Genomic DNA, 27,998 nt, shown 5'->3' with positions numbered 1-27,998 from the left:
AAAAATCGTAACACCAAAACCACATTCAGTGTTATGTTTAATTTCCCAATTGCTTTTTCTCCTCGACACTCAAATCACAAAACTGCATTTTAAACATCACTACAAGTAATGGGACCTAACAAAAAGCTCACTGACAATGCACAAAATAAGTCAAAAAGGAAAATTCTGTGCACCATCCACAAACTCCAAACCTCCACCCCTCCAGGTGTGCTTCCTCATATGCTTGAATTTTGATCAAACTGAACACAACCCATCAACCAATGAAAATTTACCATAGTAACCCAATGAAAGTTTATTTTACAAATGACTGTACTGGCAACCAATCAACAGCATTTCCAGATTTTCACAGCAATTTTTTTTTTTTTTTTTGGTTGAGACAACTTTTACATTGTGCAGTATTTGTTCCTGATGCACTTTATTTTATAAATGTTAAAAATTCCCAAATCTCCACCACTGCTGAAGCAGTTTGTTATACACTGAATTTGATCAAACCCAAGACAACTACTGAAAATTTGCATCCAGAGTTACCTCCCTTGTTTCCATGTTCATGAGCCTGACCTAGATTTCTGAACAAACTTCTTTCACTTCCAAAATGTTTAGAAACCACATATTGCAACATTTTTCCTTACCATTAGAATCCTCATTTAACAACAAATGCAGGGATTTTTTTAAAGTAAAAATGTAGCAAGTATACACCAGTCTACAACAAAAAAAAAAAACATCCTACATATATCTACTTCCCCAACCCATCAACCTGGCTGTCTCAACCACCCCTTGCCCCATGGAACTCTACCAACCTACCTGTCTCTACCACCCCTTGCCCCATGGAACTCTACCAACCTACCTGTCTCAACCACCCCTTCCCCATGGAACTCTACCAACCTACCTGTCTCAACCACCCCTTCCCCATGGAACTCTACCAACCTACCTGTCTCAACCACCCCTTCCCCATGGAACTCTTACCAACCTACCTGTCTCAACCACCCCTTCCCCATGGAACTCTACCAACCTACCTGTCTCTACCACCCCTTCCCCATGGAACTCTACCACCCCTTCCCCATGGAACTCTACCAACCTACCTGTCTCAACCACCCCTTCCCCATGGAACTCTACCAACCTACCTGTCTCAACCACCCCTTCCCCATGGAACTCTACCAACCTACCTGTCTCTACCACCCCTTCCCCATGGAACTCTACCAACCTACCTGTCTCTACCACCCCTTCCCCCATGGAACTCTACCAACCTACCTGTCTCTACCACCCCTTGCCCCATGGAACTCTACCAACCTACCTGTCTCTACCACCCCTTCCCCCATGGAACTCTACCAACCTACCTGTCTCAACCACCCCTTGCCCCATGGAACTCTACCAACCTACCTGTCTCTACCACCCCTTCCCCCATGGAACTCTACCAACCTACCTGTCTCTACCACCCCTTCCCCCATGGAACTCTACCAACCTACCTGTCTCAACCACCCCTTGCCCCATGGAACTCTACCAACCTACCTGTCTCTACCACCCCTTGCCCCATGGAACTCTACCAACCTACCTGTCTCTACCACCCCTTCCCCCATGGAACTCTACCAACCTACCTGTCTCAACCACCCCTTGCCCCATGGAACTCTACCAACCTACCTGTCTCTACCACCCCTTCCCCCATGGAACTCTACCAACCTACCTGTCTCAACCACCCCTTGCCCCATGGAACTCTACCAACCTACCTGTCTCTACCACCCCTTGCCCCATGGAACTCTACCAACCTACCTGTCTCAACCACCCCTTGCCCCATGGAACTCTACCAACCTACCTGTCTCTACCACCCCTTGCCCCATGGAACTCTACCAACCTACCTGTCTCAACCACCCCTTGCCCCATGGAACTCTACCAACCTACCTGTCTCAACCACCCCTTCCCCATGGAACTCTACCAACCTACCTGTCTCTACCACCCCTTCCCCCATGGAACTCTACCAACCTACCTGTCTCAACCACCCCTTCCCCATGGAACTCTACCAACCCCCCTTTCTCATCCCACTCAACCCGTTTTTACCTGTCTCTACATATGTCTACACTCTTCCCTCTCCCCACCCATCCTACATACCTGTCTCTACAACCCACATCCCCCTACCTACCTGTATCTACCACCACCTTGCTTCGCCCCACTTTCCTTCTTTAATACTGTGCCACAGCCCACACTGTCACACCCTGCCAATCCATCTCTCTACTCCTCTGGTTATCAAAACCATCTTGTTTAATTCTATATCTTCCCTTGTCTGTCCATATCTGTTTCATGTGCATGCTAGAAAATTAGACCTGTCATAAAACGTGTTTACTTCATTTCAGTATCATGTAATGAGCTGCAATAAACAAAATATCTCAAACACTTTAGACAATGTTCAAATTTGGGATAATAAAGATATCTGAATGTGAAAATGTTTTTTTTCTCTCACTTTGACATATCAATCCACCCCATTCACTACCACACCACCCTCTAAAAACAATTCAACAGAAAAAATGTGTAGGCCACAGATTTTCTTATTATTCTAACAAAGTACCTTTTAATATCAGGAGAAGAATAACTACATTCAGAGACTTTGGAAAACTGAAGCAAAAATATCTGCACTGGTGATCATGAAACATGTAATGTATATATCAACCACTTTTGAAGTACCTAACATATGCACTCGAATGTAGTTCAGGTATTCTTTCAACAGGCCATATCCAGACAAAGTTTGAGAAATTTAATCAACTGATAGGACGAACAATTTTTTTTTATCTAAATGGACGGGAGATGGGGGTAAAGGGTTATCACAGTTTCCTTTTAAAACAAAACTACCTTTCTTCCTGATCATTTTGGTTTCCTTCTGATGGGTAATGTTACCTCTAAACTGGACCAGAATAATGTTCGTTATACCCCTACTCCATCCCAAACTGTTGATAAACAGCAAAGGCAGCACTTCAATAAAAACTAAATGAATGGGTGACTAATAATTTAAAAAATCCTTAGCAAGTCTAATCAAATCAGTGCGACAATATCAATCAAATGCCTATGTCGGTCAAACAAATCTTACACTAACAAAAATTTCAAAAATCTTTGGAACAAACACCATTTCATAATAAAAAAAAAATATTTTGATTTTATCAAATACTTAACAAACAAATCTAACACCAACAAGTTAAATCTTTGGAACAAACACCGGTTTAAAATTCAACATATTGAGATTTTTAAAATATCAACCTCACATGCACCATAGTGGCACTTCAGAGATTTTCCCTCCTGTTGAAACCCAAGCCTAAATCCGACACAGTAACTCAAAACTCAACAAACCATACCAGAACCAGGGTCAGTTAATACTGTCCACAGTGATTAAAAAAAATTGACTCTCAGCCTTGACCAGACAACAATCTGGAAATAACAGATGACACCCACAAGCAACTAAACCTTGAAGGCATGAGGCATTAACATGCGGTCACTAACCACCACTTACAAACAGGTTAGTCCAGGTGGTGCAGAATGACAAAACCACCACCTGAGCTCTCCAGACAATCATTTTTTTTTCCATTTCCCTACCACAGATCTGACCCTTTTTTATAATTATTTTTGTATTACCTTCTGTCCTAACAGAATTATCTGTATGAAGTTTTGGCTGCTCTTCCCACTGAGTGTGGCGCAGTGTAGCGCTACCCATATAGTGGTAGTTTTTTTTTTTCTATGTATTTGTTTTAATATCAAACTATTCAGTGGATTTTTCTACTGAACTTTACCTGGAAAAGTCTTCTGTTCCCATGGTTTATTTTACATGAAATATGTGCATATTGCACACAGGACCTTGGTTTATGAATGACTAACACTCAGACCATTCAGGTCTAGTAAAGGAGTGAAACTCCTGACCCATATTATGGGACTCAAACCCATGGTTCCCCACTTCCTAATCGGGTACATTTCCACAAAGCCTCTGCTCCACAAAAATCACATACTTTCTTATGAGGCATATCCAAGCTAATAAGAATGTTCACTCATTGGCAGTCAAAATGTTTTGGTTAACAAAACAGTCCTATGTCATATGAACAGACAACTTAATTTGGGAGTGAATGGCTGTGCCATGTGTTGCTACGTCTGGGACATTTTTCTGAAGAAATTTCCGTGGCTTTAAAATGAAATCATCAGTGACAAGATGAATTGAAACAGAATTTCTCTCTATTCAGATATCTGGATGCCTACCCTCATCAGAATAATATAAGCCATTAAGTGTTTTTTTGTTGTTGTTTTGTTTTGGGGGGGGGGGGGGGGTTGTTGTTTTTAACTGAAATCAGTTTAACACATCTGCTTTCTCAATACAAAAGTATCAGAAATGTACAATTTATCAGCAATTGCAGACAGATTCAGTTCCTCATGATACAAACTCCATCACCAGTCATCTTCCTCAATCAGTCTATCAAAAAACCATCAGATGAATAAAACTTCTTTTTTATTTTAAGTGCTGATCAATTAACTAAGGGCCTTAACTTCTCCAGTTACTCAACATCCACTCAGAATGTCTGACAAAAAATTTATTTTTGGTTAAACTGGTAATAAACCAGAATCATCATCAACAAACCCGGATTAACGAATTAACCAACAAGTCACCATACTAGAGCACAAAATGTATTAGGCACTATCAACCGCATCATTGATGAAATTTAACCAAAAGCAAAATTTATGCTTATTTTCCAGCCGGAACCCATACACAGAAGACTTACCCAAAACCAGTATTAACAGCTGTTCACAAAGAGGGAGATAAAGCTAAAAATGACCTAAGACCTACCAGTGGGGAGAAACGAAAAATTCACCATCTTGTAGTGAACTACTAGTATGCAATGTTTTTTAAACCTGAAATTCTGCTCCGAATGCCATCTATGAACTGTTTAACTTTTTACTTATTTTTCCAATTATTCTGACTTTCATTCACTGTGCTTGACACATTTGTTGCTGCTTTCTCTCTCCCTATTCCCACCCCCCCCCCCCCCCCCCCTTCACTCCTATCGCAATTTAACTCTATTGTTTTTTCTCAATTTTGTTTACATATCAAAAAAAACCTGTCCCCTTTAAACATACCAGTGCATAATATAAACAATGTCTTGGAGAAGGTATGAAACATCATCAGAAAGGGGTACAAATTTACAAAAGAAAGGGGCTGACCCACCCACCAAGCAATACAGACTTGAGGACTGGGGTTGTCAGGCAGCAGATCTCACTGGGCCCCCAACCTCTGCTTCGTCAGGGAAGGGGGAGCATCTTCCATGTCAAACACATCGGGTGGGGGTGAGGGAGGGGCAGAGTTCACCGGCACCCCCCATCCTGCCCTCTGGAACTCCTCTCTGTTCACCCAGCCGTCACCTGGTGACACATCATTGTCCTCACTGAAACCTGAGTGCTTCCAAATCATCTGGGGCGCAAATAATACTTTGAGGAAATTCACACAGGGCGCTTTTGGGGTTTTTTTGTTTTTGTTTTTCTTCTCTCAATTCTTAGAATACACAAAAGTAACAATACACATGAGAAATTAATAAGGTTGGGCGATACAATCTGTTTACATGTAAATAGTTCTATATACATAATACCATGTGAGCACAATATGCATACATATGCATAGATAAATTTAACATTTATACTGGTAATAAGCTTGTTTCAATGTTTACTCAATCATGTTTTTAAACAATTACATTATCCACATCAGTGTTGATTTGTTTGAGTTTTAAATAACCAGAATGGCAGAAGTATATAAATGGCTGCCAGGACAAACTGGTTCAGTGTCTCATGGACCCAATGATTTTTCCTTTTTGAATCTATATCAATAAAAGTGTTCAAACTAGGATTACAGCCTTGATAATGTAGTAAACATTACAAAATTTAAGAATTAAACCAAAAAAATCAAATCAGCACTTGCATCTGTTTTTACATTACCTGCACATCCAAACACTATATGCTTCCAACACAAGGTTAACAATGCAGAGGACATTTACATATTAATATGGACAAGAATTCAGCCCAGAACTGTTGCAAAAAGTGATAGCTTGCTGGCAAAAAGTTCCACAATGGACAATCAGTAAATCAAAACACGTGAGGAAATTCTGGGGTTGGAATGATGGTGTGTAAGTCTACTCTGAAACCATCTGAAATGAGTTTTGAATGGTTTGATGAAGAAGCTGTTTTCCACTGGAATCCAGCGGTGAAGAAATTCCATTTCTTCACTGCTTTTGGGAGTTGCTTGTGATTTTATGAAATTAGATTTTATGGTCTTATTATTTGATTGAATACAAAGCCCTGCTCTGTTTTCCACATCCAAATATCATATCCATCTGAAAGTTTGTTTTCTTCCCCATTATTTTTTAACTGCTATTATAATCCCTTCCGTCATACATCAGGAAATTAGTTTGTATGATAGTTTCCTACTATTAAACTGCTCTGAAGACCAGATAATTCCATTCTCAACCATCAAATCAGTAACTTTGACAGAGTATCCCAGTACCAATCCATTTCCTCAAATTGACAAGTGTTATTATCTCTATGTTGTGTAACAGTTCTTATCGTAATGAATGTACTCAAACACAAATTCATTTACTTTCATTGGGCAGCACTTTCAACACAAAACATGTAAAAGTGTTTCGACACTATTCCAAAAAAGACTTTAAAAATATCAGTTTTGGGGGAGAGGAGAGGGTACAGATTCAAAATTAAAAGATGTTAAGTTTCCCGAAACTTAATATAAACTGTTTAGAACTGGTATGGTTTCGTGAATATTAATACTAAAATAATAAAATAAAATAGAGCTACACTACACAACACAACACTACTACAACTAAACCCTACTGACACAGATTAACACACACCATTCTAATATCACTAAAACTGGAATGACGCTTAACTGGATGATGAGACTGTTACTGTACTACACACCATCACTGTCGGCGTCTTGAAACGCCTGCCAGGCGCCCTCTGTGGCTCGGCTGATGTACCGCAGCTCCGGAAGGGAGATCACTCCATCATTGTTGATGTCATAGTCTTCAAACTTGTCTGGCATGGGCACGGGTTGGAACTTGGGCTGCCAAGGAAAAAAAACAAGAGCACATCAATGCTATCATCGACACTTCTCTGACCCAATCAATGCTATCATCGCACTTTAGCATCCTAAATTCCTGGAGCCGATTTCAGGATTCGACAGTGGGACGGGGTCAATCCCACTCAGCATCCTGAACTCCTGAGCTAAATTTAGGACGCGAAAGTGAACTCGACGTTTTTTGTTGTTTTTTTTCCTAACGCTACCAACACTATCGTCAACACTTCTCCAATGCTATCAACATCACCAGTAACACTTCTTAACACTTATCGTATCCATAGCTGCTATCACTTCTGTAACGCACTCAACATTATCATCAGCATATCTCTAATGCTATCAACGCTATCATCAACACAATTCTATTATGCTGTCACTAAAATTAATGCTATCAGAATCAGCTCAGTCTATTCTCTAACGCCTTCAACGCTATCAACACTATTCTCTACTGCTATTTTTATTTAGCACTATTTCCTTCATCATTCTGCAGCAAAACATTGCGATTCAACATCATTTTCCAAAACTTTTCTTGAAAACCACACACATGCGAAACGGTCAGAGATAACTTCTGTATCACTGCTCTCACTAAGTCTCCAATGGCACATTCTGCAACAAATCCTCCAACAATATTCTCATGATATCATGTGATATCATTTTCCAACAGCAGTCTCGATCCATCAACATTGGTCAGAAAGATTCTACCCTCATGGAGGTTAGGTGGGAGGAGGTTGGACTGGGATAGAGGGCAGAGGGAGACAGGTCACCACAAAATCAGAGTTGTTCTTTATTTTCTATCATGGAAGATGATGGTCACAATGTTGCTGTGAAGACAACATTCTAGTGAAATTACACAGGGCAATAATCTATACGACTTTCTTTTGCGACATATGCTGGAGTTCACCATGCAGGTTTGGGAGATACAGACGGTTTGCTACGCTAATGAACAAGATTCTGTCACTACCATCCAGATTAGTCATCAACCACTGCCAGTGAGATTCTCTCTCAGCCTTTGCCAACAAGATTACGAACAGCCTCTGAAAGGATTAGTCTCCATCAACACTTGCCTGGCAAAATATACCCGCCAGTACAAGTCAACACTCGCACACAGTTTTCTCAAAATTAATTTTTGTCTCCACTCTCGCTTCCTGGGACACTGATGCCCTTGACCGCTCTTGATGGAGGATGCTGTGCTCTAGTGGCATAAAGACGTTTGAAAACAAGAGAACGCTGGCCATTAAGGAGAAGTGTGAGCGAAGGAAGCAGGGCTCAACTTCTGGAGACGTTTTCCCTTGCAACACCTGTGCGGGGAAGTGCTGCGCATCCAGAATCGGCCTCTTCTCCAGTATGAGGACACACACCGACAGATAAGCCTGCCTGCCTACTCATCCGTCGGTCCGACGGGAGACTCCACTCTGCATCCTCCGACGTCATCACCACTCAGTCCTCAGTATCTATTTGTTGCCAATACCGTTTACCTTCATCTATCAGCTAATATAGAATGCTAATACTAATTTTATCACATCCATCAAGTGGAATACACACTGTCTTGACCGGTTGTTTATCTTCTAATTACTGCGTAATTCAGTGGGCTTCTTCATGGGGTGGTTTAGTATGTTCGCTTGCACGCACACTGGGACACACACACACACACACACTCTCTCTCTCTCTCTCTCTCATTCACTCACTCACTCACCAGGTGTTCATCCGTGGAGTTGAGGTACAGGGTCTCATTCAGCTCTATCACACGTACAGGTCGGAACGCCGCCTCCTCCCCCGCCCTCTTCTCCTCCTCCAGGTCCACCCCCTCGGCAGCCATCACGTCGTCATACACAAACCTTGACGCCTCCTTCTCCTCCTCCAGCTTCCACACAGAGTCTGGATGTAAAGATCCCTGCTTCTCCAAGAAACTGGGTGTGTCAATGCCATGAGAAGGGTCTGCGGGATAAGATTCATCGTTTTTCACATCGTTATCGTTTTTCATCCCCAGGTCAGGGTTGTTGTCATCAGAATGGTAACCGTCATACAGGTCATCGTCAGGCTGGGTCATGGAGTCCAGCTCTTGTGCCGCGGCGTCGTTTTCGTCTTGTTCTTCAGCGTCAGGCAGGGATAGGTCTTCCGGGCTATCCGGCGCTTGCTGTTCTTCTTCACCGTCCTCGCTGTCCGCCTGCAACCTTCGCAGGTCGTCTTCTTGGCTGTCTTCATTGTCTTCATCCTGAGCATCTAAAGCCTCGTCGTCTTCATCTTCGCTGAGACGGTTCGAGTCGTGGAAGCTATTTTCTTGTGCGTGTTGGGCTGGAGGGTTCAGTCCATGCAGGTCCTCGCTGTCATCCCAGACAGACGTCCGTTCCTGCACCTCCACACCACTGTCTCCATCCAAAGATGTCACACGCTGCAGTTCATCCATGTCCTCATCATCTTCCGTGGCTCCAGCGAGGTGGTTCCTAAAAGGGATCTCGTCATCTGCTGCCGATTCATCCACGGCATTCCCAGTTGGGGAGGCATCATCTGTGTCCTCGATCTGTATACCGTTATGGAGCTGATGATTCTTCTCCAATGAAGACTCTCCGTTCTGGCTGACGTCTTGTGGCGCCTCTTCTGGAGGAGGGGGAGCTTCCAGGTGGGAGTGCTGGGGTGGGGGGTGATGGACGAGGGCATCCAACTCGTCCTCGAGGTGGAGGAGGGAGTTAGGGAAAGGGTAGGCCGCACAACACAGGGCGAGGGCCATGAGGGCGACAGTGGTCAGGAGGCTGGTGACACTGTTGGACTTCATGCTGGTCTGGGCACTTGTCTTCCTGAAAGTATACATGGTGTGGGGTTTTAATGATGGTTCCTACAGGTTTGGCATGTATGTGTGTGTGTGTGTGTGTGTGTGTGTGTGTGTGTGTGTGTGTGTGTGTGTGTGTGTGTGTGTGTGTGTGTGCTTGTGTGAAAGGGGGAGGGGTGGTGTGGATGCTGTGATGTGTGTTTGCATGTGCTGTGTGGTCTGATTGTGTTCGATCGTTTATTTATTTATAGTCTGTTCATCTAAGATGATGGTATTAGACTGATCTGATTGTGTATGGGCTGTGTCTGTGAATGGTGTGTGTGTGTGTGTGTGTGTGTGTGGGGGGGGTGATGTATGTAGGGGGGGGGCTGTATGAGGGTTGTATGGCGGTGGGGGGCGTGTGTGTGGTGTGGTCTGGTGAGCCTGGTTGGTTGTGTGTGTGTGTGGGGGGGGGGGGGGTGAGTTATGAGTGTGTTTGCGTGTTAAGCGTGGTGTGTGTGTGTGTGGTGCAGGGCGGTGTCGTGTTGTATCTGCTGTCTATGTATGTCTATATAATGTCTTTCTGTATGTTTGTTCTTCAATCTATTTACAAAGTCTCACTTCATGATAAAAACAAAACAAACAAAAAATCATAAAAACGCGCGACGGACGAGAACATGATAAACACTCACCTACACCCACCCACACCACTCCCCTCTGTCACCAATATCCCCCCCATCACCTCTCCGCGCCAAATTATGACAGCACTTGTGCAGCCTGTCGGAAAAGATGCCCATCTATGTGAAACTGAAGAACCGACATGTACGTGCAGGGAAAGAGACGGGGGGTGGGGGGGTGGGGGTGGGGGCGTGATGGGGGATGCACGCGCCAAAACAAATTGCACAATCATTCACTCACAGTATAAGTTCGTGCTGTGCTTTGAAGATTGAGTGAAAGCGAAAGGCTGAGACAGAAACAGATAAAGAGAAGCAGAGTCAGAGACAGCGTATCCGTGTGTGTGTGCTGTGCTCTGTGTCGTGTGAGCGTGCCTACGCCCTCTGTGAGTGTGGCGTGTGTGCGCACGCCCTCCATGTGTGCACACGCGTGCGTGCGAGCGTGCACGCGCTATGTATGAAAATGAGAGAGAGAGTGTGTGTGTGTATGTATGTGTATGTTAGAGTGAGAGAGAGAGAGTAGGGGGTGCAGTTTGGTGTTCATGTTTGTGGATGTAAAAGCGGGTGTAAATTTATGTGCAGGTTGTGTGCATACGTGTGTACCTCACTTTCTGCCCATCTCCCTCATCCCCCCCACGCCCCCCCCCTTCCCTCTCCTCACCACCTCCCTCTCCCGAACCTTCACCTCTTTCATTCTGTCAGCCCCAGCAACAGAAGTCAGAGGTGAAAACAAAAACAGTAAAAGAAAGAAAGGAAAACACCTTAGCAGCAAACAATTAACGAAGTCTGTCAGCCGTGATGTTATCACAATACAGCCACAATCTGCACCCACAACGCTTGAGTCAACTGTTCCAGCATTCGCTCTTTCCCCAATACGCTTTAAGATGCTTGTGGTATAAGGTTACGTAAGGTATGCGTGCGCGTTCGCGTGTGGGCGTGTTTTTGTTCCGTAGGTATGATTGTACACACTAGCACATGCGCGTGTAATTGTACGTGCACGAATTGATTGTGTGTGTGAAAGCATCTATGTCAACGCTCACCTTCTATGTGTTGGGGAGATAGAGAGGAGGGGTGGGGGCATAAAGAGACAGACAGACAGGGACAGAGAGAGAGAGAGAGAGAGAGAGAGAGAGAGAGAGAGAGAGAGAGATTCCAATGGGACCACAAACGTGGGGAACTCATACGCCAGTTTGTTCTGACGAGATAATTTCAAGTTTTTTCAGTTCGCTGGTTGACCTTCCTGTGTGGCTGCTGATCTTTTCTCCCGTTCATTAAAGTGCTCCTTTGAATGTCCACTGAACACCTGACAGCACCTTTCCTAACTCTCTCTCTCTCTCTCTCTCTCTCTCTCTCTCTCTCTCTCTCTCTCTCTCTCCTTTCCGCATCAGCACATCTCGACTAGTGAAAGGTTTGAGATATATAGAACATTTTGTGTCTCGCATGATGTGAAACCATATTTGCTTCTGAATCTTGATAAACATATAAAGTATATCACAACAAGGTTTAGACTGGGTGTTTCTGATTTGGCTGTACATAGGTATAGATACAAAAAAGTGAAAGAATCTGATTTGATTTGTCCTATGTGTAAACGTTCAAAAGAAGATGAAGTTCATTTTGTTCTTTGTTGTGAAGTACTGAAAGAAATCAGAGAAACTTTTATTCGACCCAGATACTATCGACAACCTTGTCTCTTCAAATTGGTCCTATTGTTGTCTTGTACTGACCATGATGTTGTGCGAAATTTGTTTTTTCTACAAAGCATTTAGATACAGGGAAATTCTTACTTCTTAATGTTCCTGATATATCCATAGCTGCATTGTTTTGATCTGTATGTCTTAAATGATATGATTATTGTCTGTTCACTTTCCCCTTCATGAGGGGCCTAGGCCTAAAATGAATAAACCATCTGAATCTGAATCTCTCTCTCACCTACACGTGTACACAGAGGGAGGAGGGGATAGACACAGGGCAAGCCAACAGGTGAACAGACGGTCTGATGTACTGGTGAAGGCACAGCGGAAAAGAGCTGTTTCGGACTCGTTTAAATCAGTGTACTGGTACACATTAAGTGATATTATCATAATGGACTGTGAATGCACAGCGGAAAAGAGCTGTTTCGAACTCGTTTAAATCAGTGTACTGGTACACATTAAGTGATATTATCATAATGGACTGTGAATGCACAGCGGAAAAGAACTGTCTCGGACTCGTTTAAATCAGTGTAATGGCACACATTAAGTGATATCATAATGGACTCATCGCATTCATGTACAAAAAATTGTAATTTTTCATAAACATACATAAAAATACAGCCATACTAGATTCCTTATGGCCACTCGAAATACTCAGACCAACTAAATCACAGCTCCATCGCATTTGCGCAAATGCGGATTCAGCCTATTTTTGTTTTTTATGTTTATAAACAAATAAAATCAGCTTGTACGTTCAGTAAACAAAGTATATTTAATGAGCATATGGATTGGCAGATGGCAAAAAATGTTCTAACAAGCAGATATCTATTGATCGTACACATTCAAACATTTGGAATCATTCACAAACATAATAGTATGAATTAATTGCTTGCACTGATGCAAACAAACGTACATGTGTATCTTTTATCAGGTGCAGTTTCAGTATCAGTTTCAGTAGCTCAAGGAGGCGTCACTGCGTTCGGACAAATCCATATCTGCCAAGCAGATGCCTGACCAGCAACGTAACCCAACGCGCTTAATCAGGCCTTATCAGATGCAAGGTGGCAGAATGGTTAAGACGCTTATCTGCCAATCCAGTGTCCTTGGGGGTCTGGGTTCGAATCCCGCTCTCGTCCATTCTCCCAAGCTTGACTGAAAAACAATGTCTAATTTTTCGGTGGAGATGATAAACCGAGGTCCCGCGTGCAGCATGCACTGAAGAAGAACCCACAGCAACAAAAATGATGTCCTTGGAAAAACTATGTAAAAGAAATCCACAGTAATAACTACACAAATATATATGCATGCACTCAAGGCCTGACAAGAGCACTGGATTATGCTGCTGTCGTGCATCCAGCTAGCAGATGTGTAGAGTATATGGATTTGTGTGAACGCAGTGACGCCTTCTTGAGAAACTGAAACTAACGTACATACGTATCCCATTTAAGGCATACTCTGATTATTCATTCGTTCGTTTATGTGTTAAAAAGTTAACACTTTACCCATTCATTCATCCATCCAACTAACCATCAACCGCAGGCAACAGACTGACGCTGTTTGTCGCTGCTTCGAAAGCCTGCACCCACAACTTCAAAGAAGAAGTTGTCACTACTTCGAAAGCAAACACCGATGACTTGAAAGTGGAAGTTCATAAATCGATAGGTTTTGAACAGGCCCTCATGCACTGCGTTAAGAGAAGAAGGGGAGCGATGCGGTATAATGTATTTATAATGCTCCCGACACACACTGTCGCCGGGCTTGAGGGCGAGAAGAGAAGGCAGCTGAAGTGGACCGGCCAGACACACTCAGAGACTGCATTCCCCCGACACACACCCACAGAGAGAGAGAGAGAGAGAGAGAGAGAGAGAGAGAGAGAGAGAGAGAGAGAGAGAATACACCCCCCTCCCCCACCTACACACACACACACGTTGTCAGGTACCCCCTGTGACATGAGACCAGCGGGGAGTGCTGACCACACAGAAGCATTAACGGACCCTGGTGGCTCCCCACTGAGAGCAGTCCCCCCCCCCCCCCTCCCCAGAGCTCTCTCTCTCTCTCTCTCTCTCTCTGATGCCGAGTTTGGATCGAACACTGAAGTGACCACAATGGGGTCTATCGTCGGTCTGCATCGATATTCTGTGCGCAGACGTCCGTAAGTACGTGCATTTGTGTATGCTGGTTGAGTGGGTGGAGGTGGGAGTGATGTATGGGGAGGAGTACGTGTTGGACGGGAAGGTAATGAGGCGGAAGAGAGAGGGAGGGTTGAGTAGAGATGGGTGGGTGGGTGGAAGGCGGGTGAAGATTGGGCTGAGTGGACCGAGGACGGTGGGTAGGGGTGGCTGTATCTGGATCGAAAGCCTGGGTTTCGACCACATCCGTATGGTCCAAATCATTATGTCAATATCACCCACACACGCTCTTTTTTCTGTGTGCGTGTGCGCGTGTGTTGTGTTTTGTGAGTGCGCGCATGAATTCATTTAATATGGCCCTGCATAATTCTTGTTTTAAAGGAAATACAAATGCTATGCAAAACAACTTAGTTCTCCGCCTGAAAATAACACAAGTTTCGACGTAACACACATTGAGTTTGACAGGTTTTTTACATTCAGCCTTGGTATCCTCAAAGCTAAAGACAGTTATGATTCTGGGCATTAACTTCTTATTTAGCTAAGGTCGAATAGGCAGATCTGATCTGCATATGTTCTATTTGAATAGTCTGCGCGCAAGCACGTGTGTGTATGCGTGCGTGCGTGCGTGTTCGTGCACGTGCGTGCGTTTCGTGCGCGTGCGTGCGTGCGTGTTCCGGTGTGTGTGTGTGTGTGTGTGTGTGTGTGTCAGTGTGTGTGTGTAAATATTTGAATGTACAAATGCGTGTGTGTGTGTGTGTGTGTGTGTGTGTGTGTGTGTGTGTGTGTGTGTGTGTGTGTGTGTGTGTGTGTGTGTGTGTGTGTGTGTATGTGTATGTGTGTGTGTGTGAGAGAGAGAGAGAGTGAGAGAGGGAGTGTGAGTGCATATGTCAATGTGTGCGACTCTGTGTGTGTGTGTGTGTGTGTGTGTGTGTGCGCGCGCGCGCGTGTGTGGTCAGTGTGTCTTCAGCCTGTTTGCTGACGACAATATGTGCACCACTCCAAACCGTTTCTTATGTGTCCGCTCCCCCTCCACCCCCCACCTACTCCCTACCTCTACCGTTCTTTCCTCCTCAGTCTCCCCCCCCCCACCCCCCCCATTCTTCAAACCGCCTTCTCCGGTTTCACGGTATCGTTCCAATGGAAACTTTCCACAACAAAACCCGCCGAAGAAAGTTCCAGACCACTCTCTGAACTCAAATCATCCAGTTTACCGCATACGTTGTCAAGACCGTTTGCAAAAGCCCTTCATTTCCCCCTGCCCTGCCATTCGTCTAATCTCCCCACCCATACACCCCCCCCCCCCCCCCTCCCGAACCACCTGGTCTCGCCTTCACTCAGTGACCTCCCCTCTCAGTCCTCCCCAACTCCCCCCCCCTCACCCACCCACCCCTACCTCCAACCCCTTTCCCTTCCCCCCGATTTTCTTCCAAATTGCTGTCACGTGAGAAGAGCTGAACAAAACAGCGTCCCTTCTGTTGCCAAATCCACCCATGCACTTACTGACATGCAACACCACCTTTCTCGTCTTCTGTTTTCCTTTCCATGGGCGGTTCGGTTGCTGTGACATAGCACTGAGGGCTGTCTGGTCATATAGAGTGTGAGAGTGAGAGTGAGAGTGAGAGAGAGTGTGTATGTGTGTGTGCGTGTGTGTTTTTGTGTGCGTGTCTGTCAGTCTGTGTGTGTGTGTGTGTGTGTGTGTGTGTGTGTGTGCGTCTGTGTGTGTGTATGTCTGTGTGTGTGAGAGAGAGAGAGAGAAGCCGATAGAGGCATAGGGAGAGAGAGGCACAGAGAGAGAGGCACAGAGAGGGAGAGGCAGAGAGAGAGAGAGAGGCACAGGAAGACAGAGGCACAGAGAATGAGGCACAGAGAGAGGCACACAGAGAGAGGGTGGCAGAGAAGCAGACAGACGAGGGATAGAGACAGACAGGTCGAGGAAGGGAGGGCAGACGCGCAATACGTGGGCTTGTATACATAAAAAAATATATAAAGAAAGAAGAAAGCTACAACCCAAGAAATCCATATCACTACTTTCCCCACCACTATCCCAGTCATCTCTCCTTTTATCACTACTATCCCCACCACCATCAGACGAGACCACAGACATATATATCTCAGTGGACGAGACGCTGGCAAACAGACGTCGACAGAAACAGCCAGGCAGAGAAAAACATGGTGGGGGGGGGGAGGAGAGAACGGGTGGGAGGTGGGGGAGCAAGATAAACGAGAAGACAGGGAAAGGTTGGGGGCAGGAAGTCAGACTGAAAAATAGAACAAATGACCGGAGAAAAGGAGAAAGAAAAAGGAGTACATGAAGAACAAGATATCAAAATCTTCATGGCTCGCATTTTCTGCATAACAACAAAACGGAAAACGGAGCTCACCATCACTGACATGAATGTTTGCTGAACCGAATGTTGCTTGATGGAAACCGTGTGTTAAGCTGCCCATACGAATCAGTAGTTCATTATGCATTACTTTGCCGTCATACCACACACTTGTGAAAGTTTAAAACTTACAATCTGCATCATGACTTTCCGACATCGACAGATGATGCTTGATGCACTTCGTGGATGTATGTAAATGAAAAGCAAGCGCGCCTATATTCCACCCCGCCCCAATTTCTCCTTCGCCCTAAGAAAAAAAATCTGTAAAATCTTTCGCTCCCCAAGCCCAGCACGACAAAAAGTCACAGTCAGTCAGTATGGAGCTTTCTGAGGACATGTGCAAGTAAAGGGTCCAAACTGGCACACAACTCTGGTAAAGTGCCGGTAAACATTGATTTCTCAACACCAGAAACACAGAGTACATTCTGAGTCATCCGATCGGAAATTATCAATGTCTCATGGAACAGGTCTATACAGCAATACTTAAAATATCCCGAAAGAGTTCCAACACGCAGCACCGCCACAACCACCCCGGCCCACATAATGACAAGAGCCCAGCACCAAACCTCTGGCACCAACAGCAATTCACTGCATGGGAACTCTGCAAGTTTTTCTGTGACGTGTCTCACTGCACACGAACTACATTCTTCTCACCACAGTTATTTTTTTAGTTGTTGAAAGAAGTTTGTCGAAGTTTTATTTGCTTGTGTTTATAGTTCAAATGAGTTTCGATATGTTTTTTTAAGTACCCTACATCCGAATTGGAGAGGTCTGATGATAGTCCAAGGCAAATATTTCATATGAATTTCAGCTAATATTGAATATTACTCTATATACAAATCAAAAGGTAAGTTTTGGGAACAATTTTCTAAATTTTCACTTGTATCCATTTTAGTTGCGTTTGCAATTGGAAAATAGAACAGCACTATTTTAGTACAACACTGACAATTTTGTGTGAAATTTAACTGCGACGCATACTTGTGGGTTTGAGGAAACATTCCTTTTTTTGTAATAAAAAAGTTTTTAAAAACTTTAGCTTCCTTCATTGATGCGTTGTAGCAGGATTTTTTTATTTAATGCCGTACATATATTACAACAAGATTGAAAACAACACCGCTCACTTATCGCAGAGGTTCGACTATTCTTACATGACGATTGAAATCGTTGCAATACGCGTTTAATTTTTACAACTGTTCGACTATTTAAACACGACAGAAAACAGACTAATAATTTGAATTATTTATAACTGTTCAACAGTTTGAAAATCATTTAGTTGTTTGAAACTATGGAACTACGAGACTATCTTCTCCAAGACTTCAGCTGTAATATACGTTTATTTCACTACCAGTTCAGAACTGCCATTCAGTGTTGGAGATAAAATCATAGGTTTTAACTTATTTTTTCTTAAAAAAAAAAAAAAAGAAGAAGAAAGAAAGCACACAACACTTACCTTTCAGTTGATATGAACTCCCCGTTTCACAATTATTCTAGAATATATTAAGAGAAGGATTTCCTCTCCACCACATCAGCGTCTCTCGTTCACGACTGCGGTTTGGAGAGCAATCCGATCTGCGCCCTAACAGAACTCATCAAAATCCAAACAATCAGGCTCTCTGACAGGCTGGCAGGCGCGGCAGGCATGGGCGGCAGGCAGGCGGGCAGGTAATCAGGCAGGCAGGCTGCTAGACGGGATGACCAGTCGGGGTGGCCCTATGATTAGCGGCTAGATCGATAGTGTTAGTTATAGACACCGATCAGTGTGTGCTGGGGAGGGGGTCCTGGGGGAGTGGGGGAGAGAAGACGGGGTAGGGTAGCGCGCGCGCGCGCGTGTGTGTGTGTGTTGGGGTGTGTGGATCGGACGGCGCGCCAGACTGCCCGGAAAACAAAACGATGTAATGGTGTGTTGCTGCAATAGGCGTTGCTGTACTGCAGCCGGGAAGGGTGGTGGTGGTAGTGATGACGATGAAGCATGGCTATGGCGGTGGTTGTGGTTGTAGTGGTGGTAACTGTGGTGGTGGTGACGGAGGTGGTGGTGGTGGTAGTGATGACGATGAAGCATGGCTATGGCGGTGGTTGTGGTTGTAGTGGTGGTAACTGTGGTGGTGGTGACGGAGGTGGTGGTGGTAGTGATGACGATGAAGCATGGCTATGGCGGTGGTTGTGGTGGGGGTGATAACTGTGGTGGTGGTGACGGAGGTGGTGGTGGTAGTGATGACGATGAAGCATGGCTATGGCGGTGGTTGTGGTGGGGGTGATAACTGTGGTGGTGGTAACTGTGGTGGTGGTGACGGAGGTGGTGGTGGTAGTGATGACGATGAAGCATGGCTATGGCGGTGGTTGTGGTGGGGGCGATAATTGTGGTGGGGGTGATAACTGTGGTGGGGGTGATAACTGTGGTGGGGGTGATAACTGTGGTGGTGGCAACTGTGGTGGTGGTGAAGGAGGTGGTGGTGGTAGTGATGACGATGAAGCATGGCTATGGCGGTGGTTGTGGTGGGGGTGATAACTGTGGTGGTGGTGACGGAGGTGGTGGTGGTAGTGATGACGATGAAGCATGGCTATGGCGGTGGTTGTGGTGGGGGCGATAACTGTGGTGGGGGTGATAACTGTGGTGGGGGTGGTAACTGTGGTGGGGGTGACGGAGGTGGTGGTAGTGATGACGATGAAGCATGGCTATGGCGGTGGTTGTGGTTGTGGTGGTGGTAACTGTGGTGGTGGTGAAGAAGGTGGTGGTGGTAGTGAAACTTTCGAAATCGAAACTTTTTTATTGAGGGAAAAGGAATAGGCACTTATCGGCCTGTTTTCATCCTACCCTCGTAAAGAAAACGTATAAACTAATCTAGGAAATACAAGAAGACTGAAAAAAGAAGGAAAAAAAAAAAACACTTTGCATGGCAACAACAACAAGAACAATAAATGACATAGAAAATACACAGTTCCCCACAAAATAACATTGCTTTTGCGTGAAGGACAGAGGGAAGAAGAAGGTAAGAGAGGAAGAGATACGAGGAAGGAAGGAGAGGAAAACTGTTGAGAGAGAGAGAGAAAGAGAAAGAGAAAGAGAGAGAAAGAGAGAGGAAGAGAGGGAGGAGAGAGGAAGAGAGGGAGGAGGGAAGAAAAGAGGAAGGGAGGAAAGGAGATAGACAATAGACAAGGATATTGAGAATACATCATTTGTTTATCAGTCTCAGTAATTTCAAGGATTCATAGAAATTAGCTCTGACATTAGATGTTTATGATATAGTCTTTTGAAGACACTGAGACTGGAGTTTATATTAAGTGTAGATGAAATAGAATTCCATAAATATCCACCAGAGTATGTGAGACTTGTTTTATAGAGATCAATTCTTGGCCGAGGCAAGGTTATTTTATGTGTGTGACGGTGACTAATTACTGGAAAATTACTTTTGAGAGAGGGTGGGGCATAACCTGATAATATTTTGAACATAAATATGGCTTTATTATATTTAAGTTTAATTTTCAATGGCAATATATCAAGTTCTATATAATCAGAAATATATAAAGAGGACGATTTTAGAATGACTAATTTAAGAGCACGCCTATGAAGACTTAGGAGTGGTTTTAGGATGTTATCACTCGCTGAATCCCAGACAGTTGAGGCATAGTTTATATAAGATTCAATGTAGGCGTGAAAAAATATTTTTCGAGTATGTAAATTTAAAAAATGATGACGATGAAGCATGGCTATGACGGTGGTTGTGGTTGTGGTGGTGGTAACTGTGGTGGTGGTGGCTGAGGTGTGGGAATGAGAGGGGAGGGGAGGGTGAGTGGTCGTGGTCTGTTCCGTCTTACGAGAGATGATGTGAACATACTCTGACCAGAAAAGGGAGGAAGGAAAGAGGTGGAATAACAGATTTTTTTTGTTTAAGAAACACACAGAGAGAGAGAGAGAGAGAGAGAGAGAGAGAGAGAGAGAGAGAGGTGGATAAACACGCCCAACATAACAGGCACGGCACAGCACCAGCGGTCATCTGTGGACCGGATATGAATCACAGTTAACCCAAACCTGAATCGATCGGGTTGCACAAAAAAAAACGAGAAAAAAAACACCTCAAAGGGAGGAGGACATGATAAAAGAAATAAGAATGTGACTGCAGTCAACCCGCTTGCAATGGAAAGCGCTGCGTTGCATTCTGCCTGGTTGTTTTCGTGTAACACCCCTTCCCCTTCCCTCCCCTCGCACCCCAACCCACCCTTTCATCTTCCTCCGTAACTACCCCCTAATTTCCCCCCTCTTCTTGCCTTCTTCAAAAAAGAAAACATTTGCTGTTTGAGTCGCAACAGCACAGCATGCAAGTGATTTGCCGCGCAAACCACCCGTGCATTCTCTCGCCAAAGCAAATGCATACAGCTGCAGCGCTCCGCAAAGGTGAAGATTGCTGTTGATTATCGTCGTCTGTCGATATGGAATCATGCAGCTTGAGTTATGATGGCAAGGCCATAGCTTTTTTTTTTTTCTTTTTCTTTTTCTTTTTTTTTCCTCCCAACCGCTACTATTTTCTTGCTATGTAACAAGTCCTTAAAATATCAAGAAATAAGTTTCGTGACCATTCTTACTTAAACTGTTGTCACTATGTGTATAAACGAAGGTTTGGTTTGTTGTATTGAAACGCATACAAAATGATCATCAGTAACGAGTGTAGAACTGACACCGTGTTATCTCTACAATGTCAGAGAGGTGTGGGTGCTTGATGATCGCTTGAATATATCGATGTGTGCATGATTGAAAATCAAACCCACTTGTGAGGTAGATCTGACAACTGCCTCGAGTGATATCTCTAAAGCAAAACAACTGCATTTTCTCCCAGCCCGAAAAAAGCAACAACACGTCATTGGCATCCATAACAATCACAGAAGCGCCCAATGAAGTCCTGCGAATAGAAAAATACGTGAGTGTTTCAAGATGAAACATAGGAAAATTAGCTAAAAAGAAAATGAGTCAAGACACGCCTGGAAAAAAGACTAAAAAGAAGTTGCTACCACCTTGTGGGGCACACCAGGTATAGCGGAAGAACCCCCATGCATCTCCACCTACTAACGATGTCCCACAGCTCCAGTAAAAGACTGTCAGAATTGGGACCAAAATTACAGATACTCCCTTGTTTGAAACACCAACCGCTAATTGGGAACACCAATTGGCTAATTTTGTGCCATTCCCTATCCCACTAAGCCTGGACCCGTTTCCATATTTTCCGGAGTACTTTCATGCATAAATGACGCACACCAATGAAGGTATCAAGGCAAAGAAAGCCATTGCACAATCGAGCCAATACAACACGTGAAATCACCTCTAGCACTATTAAACGTTTGCTGTAAAACGCCATCACAATGGCCAAATCACCCCCGAAACACACAGAACTGCCGAGACGACAAGAACTACGAAGCTAGCATGGTTAATTAAACATGAAATGACTGGCCAATGTGGTCTGTTTTTTTGTTGATATTGTTATCAAAGTGCCATAACCGAGTACCCGCAAAAGCTCCTGGTTCGAATCCGTATGAAGATGTTTCCACTCTCACAGGTGAACACACGTGTAGCCAAACGGATCACATAATATATAATAAGTTGAAGACAGATCCTGAAACTTTCTCCTTTTAACGCTAGTCCTCATATACGCTGAGCGTGATAGAACTATAAGCCCCCATGACTGACTGACTGCATCCCGATGTCCGTGTCTGTGTCCCGTCAGTCATGAAACACGAATACTGGGAGTGGCGGTGTAACTGCAACCCCTGAACGTCGGAGGCGATGGGTGATATGTTTTTTGTTGGCGGTAACTGGGCGTCGTACAGAAAGAAAACGGTGCATTTTGCAATTTGAGGGCTGCAGAGCAGTTTGAGAGAGAAACTATCAAGGGACAAACAGAAATAGAAATGAAGAATATATGTAAATCAGACGAGCGCGTGCGAACTGTGTATTTGCTCAGTGGGGATTTCCAAAACTGAACGCAAGCAAATGTCCCTTTGCACACAGAAACAGACCCACTGTTATCTCACAGCCAATGTAATACAGAGCAATCTTTTGAATTCCTGCTTTACACAATTGTCTCAACGCATGTTTTTTTCTCATTCATATGATTTCCAAAAACTGCGGTTCGTTTATTTATATCCTGGCATTTTTTAAAACCATCTTTGAAAAATGATTCCATAGAAACCAAATTCCTCGGTGCTTGTACACTTTGTGAATTTTACAACTCTTTGTCATGATTTCTCTTTTAACTTCTTTTAACTCTGTGAAGAGCGGGTTCTTTTACGTGCGCTGAGTGCATGCTGCAAGGAAGACCTCGGCCTATCGGGTCATCGGAAAGACTACTCAGAGCACTCAAACCACTATTAGGTCTAATGGAGGGACTGGTGGGGGTAAAGATTCCGGTCCGTGAGAGATTCGAACCCACAGGCACTGGCTGCATGTTGTTACGACGGGCGTAACCACCTGTTTTAGTTCTATCTTTTCTGGACATATATAAACCCAGGTCTGAATTCCACGATATATTTTTATCATGTCGATTAACATCAAAAGCCACTTGAGACAAAAGAGTATGTCAGAGACAAATAGGAAACAAGACAGATAAGCAGGCAGACTGAGAAACGACAAAGACCAATCAGACCGTGAGCTGGCGACAGCGAAAAGTATCCACACGAACAGTCACAATTTCTCACAGTCAAGTCAACAGAACCTTTCCAGATCTCTCGAGCTTATCACAGACCACAACTCGATGTATACCACAGGTATGCTGCTGTGCTGAAGCGACTATAATACGATCAACACGGAAACCTTCCCTCCTGCATAAGACACACAGGCACTGTGGGAATTGATGCCAAACACTCCCCCACCCGCCTGCACACAGTGGAGAATGAAAGACACATAGGTACACATCCTGACTGACACACTTTCTGGCTTGTTCCTTTCTACACCATTTACTTCTTCACTTGCATACAAGCCGGGAAGTACTCCCCTGCCCCCACCCCCTTCCCCCTCCTTCCCCCCACCCTCCCACACACACTTGCGTTAAGCAGGTGCGAAAGTTACGTTTACGAGGCACAGCCGGGTGACCATAGCAGTGGACATCTGTCCTACAGCCTGTGAGGTCATGGTTCGAGTTCCAGCGGCGCTTAGATAGATAAGGCTCTTTGTTTCTATATCACAACCACCTAGGTCAATGTATATGCACATCTCCTTGTGACGCAAATCCTTTTGTCTGTATAAATGCACACATGCGATGAACAAACACGTACGTTAAAACTGATGAATATCCGGCGAAGCAGCGTCCATAAGGCATGTTTCAATTTCCTTGGGGCTACGGACTGGCCCTTGTACACTACACACCCGTGGAAGTTTCAGCCCAGGAAAGCAGATGACTGCTGTCCAACTTGTCTGACAGTCAACGCTACCAGTCTCACTGCACTGAGGATTCCCTTTGTCCGTCCATCTCTCACCGATTCAGATGCACAACCACACATATGAGACTGAGCTCACATTTGGCAGACCGATACTCCTATCATCTTCTAAGGTTTTGAGCAATCTTTGGAGATGGTGTGCTTAATCCAATAATCACAGCCAAAGGTGACAAGTCAGACTGACCGAATACTGTGCCAACGGGGAGAACAAACGGACAATTCAATAAAAGACTGACCGACCGAAACAATGAAAGAATAAAAATATACAAAAAGGTAGGATACAAAGCAATGAAAAGAGCTGTACATACTGAATGGTTCGTTCTCATTAAATTATTTTTTTCTCTTTTCTTCATTTCCATTACTTTTCAAACACACGCTCATCATTTACTGTATCACTAGAGGTATTCTGTGGTCGGTGTATGACTCATTAATCCAAATAAAAACAAAATGTATTTTCCACATTGAAATATAACCTATTACTTGATATGGAAAGATGTTAAGATATTAAAGCAAAAAAGACAGCAGCTAAAATACCTCTGTGTGTGTGCGTGTGTGTGTGTGTGCGCGCGCGCCGGTGTGTGTGTGTGTAGGTTTGTGTGTGTGTGTGTGTAGGTGTGTGTGTGTGTGTGTGTGTAGGGGTGTGTGTGTGTGTGTGTGTGTGTGTGTGTGTGTGTGTGTGTGTGTGTGTGTGTCAGTGTGAGTGTGTGTGTGTGTCAGTGTGTGTGTGTGTGTGTCAGTGTGTGTGTGTGTCAGTGTGTGTGTGTGTGTGTGTGTGTGTGTGTGTGTGTGTGTGTGTGTGTGTGTGTGTGTGTGTGTGTGTGTGTGTGTGTGTTTCGAAAAGAAAATTCCCATCCATCCCACGAAGAAACGGGGGAAAATGTAAAAAAAGAGTAATGTTCACAGATAAACGGACTGACATGGACTGACTGCACGGTACCAAACGCGCGCGCGCGTGCACGTACACATGCATGCATACATTATTGACGGTTGCCAACGTACAATTTCCTGCTTACCTTTCCAGTCTAAGAGTAAGTTCCCACCTTCCTTGAAGAATTCTGCACCCACAATGAGTCACTTCGAATGTGCCTACCCTTCTGATTCCCTGATGTTTGTTTGCTCTCTCTCTCTCTCTCTCTCTCTCTCTCTCTCTCTCTCCCGCTCTCTCAGGCACACACACATACCCGCACAGGCAGGCAGGCACACACGCAAGCACGCACGCACGCACGCACACACACACGCGCGTGCGCACGCACACACACACACAAACACACACACACGCTCCTCTAATAGCACAAAGCGTTTCGTGTGAATCCACTCGAATTACCTCTGCTAGTCTCTCTCCAATCACAAACTGATTAATTAATCAATCAGTCATTCAATAAATCCATAAACCTTTCCTGTCCTTTGCAGTTCCGATCAGTTCGACAGAAGTAACTAACTCTGAACTAGAACACTCCCACTTCGCGCATCTTTCCACCCTCTTCCCGTTCCCTTCACCTCCCCCCCCCACCCCCACCCCGCCCTTCTCCCCTTTCCTTACATCCGCTCTCTCTCTCTCCTGCTTCCATCTACCCATCTGTCACGTCCCTTCCTCCCTCTCCCCTTCCCTTTCTCCCACCCCCACCCTCTCTTTCCCCTTTCCTTCCCATCTCCTTCCGCTTCCCTTGCCACCTCTCTGTCAGAGACACTACAGACTAATAATGGCTTGTTTATGTCCACCCACTGTCTTCCTCCCTCTGTCGCTCCCCCACCTCTTCCTTTCTTCACTCCATCCCTCTCACTGGTTTTCAGGTCGTGTCGACCTTGGCAGACAACGAAAGGGCGCACCCCACCCCCCCCTCCAAGTCCCCCTTCCTCCGATCCTCTCCCCCTAAGACGTTACACCCTGCCTAGGGTAATATTCAGTGACAATGTGACCAAGTAGAATCGTACTATCTACGTCTATTTTGACCCCGGGAAAAAAAATGTGATAAGATGCAAATATATTTATGATTGCCGACACATGTCACGAGTCTCGTTCAGAAAAGTTTTGTGGAAAAAAAAATTGTAGTGGTCATGAAATCATGAGGTCCACTTTCAGTTACCGTCCAGTGCGCGCCTATGTGTGTGTGTGTGTGTGTGTGTGTGTGTGTGTGTGTGTGTGTGTGTGTGTGTGTGTGTGTGTTTTGGGAGGGATGGAAGCTTTCTTGAATGCAACGGGCCATACCGTGTAACTCGGTACAACATGAAACCAATATATATTCAATATATATTCACAATGCGTCACACAATATGACTGAATTTCCACCAAACGGCGTATGGATGCCTAAATGACGAGGCTAACAATGGCCATGCACATAATCACATTCGTAAAAAAAAAAGTTGTGGGCGTCATCAAGAAATAATCATACATGATTATTTTATGTTCACATCATTGCTCACATGCATGTGTAAAACTACTTTCTTTTCCATTATTCAAAAGAAAAGAAAAAAAAGAATTACCTCCGGCACGAACGTCACAGGGGGGTCCTTTCCACATGTAGTACCGGCACAGCACAGCACGTGCAACGCGCGAGAGCCAGCATGCACACATTCTTCTGAAGTCGTGCAGGAGGTCCCGTGACCAAGGAATGGCAACGCACACGCCAGCACACGCCACCATCAGCTGAAAAAAAGGGTGTTTATATTGGCTGATACACGCATACATATGTGTGAAGATATTGCGCACACACACTCGCACATATTCATAAAAAACACAGAATGGATACAACGTGAACACACCCACTCAGAGTGAGTGAGTGAGTGAGTGAGGTTGTGTGTGTGTGTGTGTGTGTGTGTGTGTGTGTGTGTGTGTGTGTGTGTGTGCGTGTGCGTGTGAGAGAGAGAGAGAGAGGAGGGGGATGAGGACGAGCATGTGTATATGAATGGGCACTTGACAGGCACATAATTCGTATGGTACTCTTAAGCATGCATGGTTAAGATTCTGATATCACATAATTTGTTAGAAAACGGTCATTAACATTCTGATATTTTGGGTATTACAAATGTCAGAAAACTCACACACACACATCGCAGGTGCACCCCTTCGACTGAACCCTCTCACCCCTAACACACACACGGTGGCTGAGAGACAGATGGAAACAGAGCGAGAGAGACAGGATCAAAGTGAATAACTGCACAAACAAACCAAGTAACATTTTGTCTTTGTGACGCCGTCGGGATATCATGTGTGTAATGGAGTGTTTCGGCGCTTGCGCGCGTGCGGTTGGGCAATCGCGCGCGTGCGTGCGTGCCTGCCTGTCTGTAAGTGCAGTGCAGATTGCCTATCAAATATTCATTCTCTGGCGCTGCTTGCACACAGCGCGTGCAGTGTGCACGCAGGGCCCTATACCGAGAGGAAAAAAAACAACAAAAAACACTAATGATATTACGCAGTTAGTTCCCTTGTGCCACTGACCATGACAGGCACCGACTGTTCCCCACTAGAATGAATAAATCAAGATCAGACTGCCACCCCTCGCCTCCATAGTTGGAAACACTGATGAAATCACCGGTCTTTAACAGTATTCTCCATAAATAAATCAGTCAATGCCCCCCCCCCCCCCGCAACCGGGTTTATATAAAAAGATCTATACCTTTCCTGATGTATACACCCTCCTAATATGTCGAACCCTGCTGAAATCAGTGTTAGCACTGTTCTCAAAACAAATGAACGAATGTCCTCTACCCAACTGAGTAAATAAATTTATTAATAAATGATTGAGTGTAGTGAATAATACATACATAAGCAAATAAGTAAACAAACAAAAATAAAAGTTAAGCACAATAAATAAAACAGTAAGTATAATTTCTTTATGGTGTTTTTGTTTCACCGTTGCCTATCATT

At 44.5% G+C, this 27,998-nt stretch overlaps 1 protein-coding gene across 10 annotated transcripts; it reads right to left on the bottom strand.

Annotated features, from left to right (window-relative positions):
• Nucleotides 1-20: 20 nt before the first annotated feature.
• Nucleotides 21-26,765, bottom strand: LOC143299375 (uncharacterized). Of its 10 annotated transcripts, XM_076612530.1 has the most exons (7): nt 23,972-24,030; nt 8,787-9,885; nt 6,937-7,081; nt 2,017-5,376; nt 1,851-1,931; nt 1,249-1,807; nt 21-971 (listed from the first exon to the last, which is right to left on the bottom strand). In XM_076612530.1, the coding sequence occupies exons 1-4, from the start codon at nt 24,013-24,015 to the stop codon at nt 5,231-5,233; spliced, it is 1,434 nt and encodes a 477-aa protein (XP_076468645.1). In that variant the 5' UTR covers nt 24,016-24,030; the 3' UTR covers nt 21-971; nt 1,249-1,807; nt 1,851-1,931; nt 2,017-5,230. The 10 variants fall into 10 exon arrangements, with proteins under 10 accessions (XP_076468645.1, XP_076468644.1, XP_076468648.1 ...); XM_076612529.1 differs by having other exon boundaries at nt 1,249-1,893; nt 1,936-5,376; XM_076612533.1 differs by lacking the exon at nt 23,972-24,030 and adding exons at nt 18,165-18,437; nt 23,344-23,554 and having other exon boundaries at nt 1,249-5,376.
• Between the last annotated feature and the right edge of the window lie 1,233 nt (nt 26,766-27,998).

The sequence above is a fragment of the Babylonia areolata genome, chromosome 25 (assembly GCF_041734735.1).
Source record: "Babylonia areolata isolate BAREFJ2019XMU chromosome 25, ASM4173473v1, whole genome shotgun sequence".
NCBI classification, from domain to species: Eukaryota; Metazoa; Mollusca; class Gastropoda; order Neogastropoda; family Buccinidae; genus Babylonia; species Babylonia areolata.
The sequence above is the reverse complement of the archived record's forward strand: the minus strand, read 5'-3'. Positions and strand labels throughout refer to the sequence as shown.

What these genes read in the sequence shown, in the direction of transcription:
- LOC143299375 (XM_076612528.1), bottom strand. Translation starts at nt 24,015, where the DNA reads ATGCCTTATGGACGCTGCTTCGCCGGATATTCATCAGTTTTAAC. An exon ending in ACTCCACGGATGAACACCTG is followed by an intron (nt 7,082 to 8,786) that starts GTGAGTGAGTGA and finishes TTTCCTTGGCAG; the next exon opens with CCCAAGTTCCAACCCGTGCC. An exon ending in TCAAGACGCCGACAGTGATG is followed by an intron (nt 5,377 to 6,936) that starts GTGTGTAGTACA and finishes ATGTGTCACCAG; the next exon opens with GTGACGGCTGGGTGAACAGA.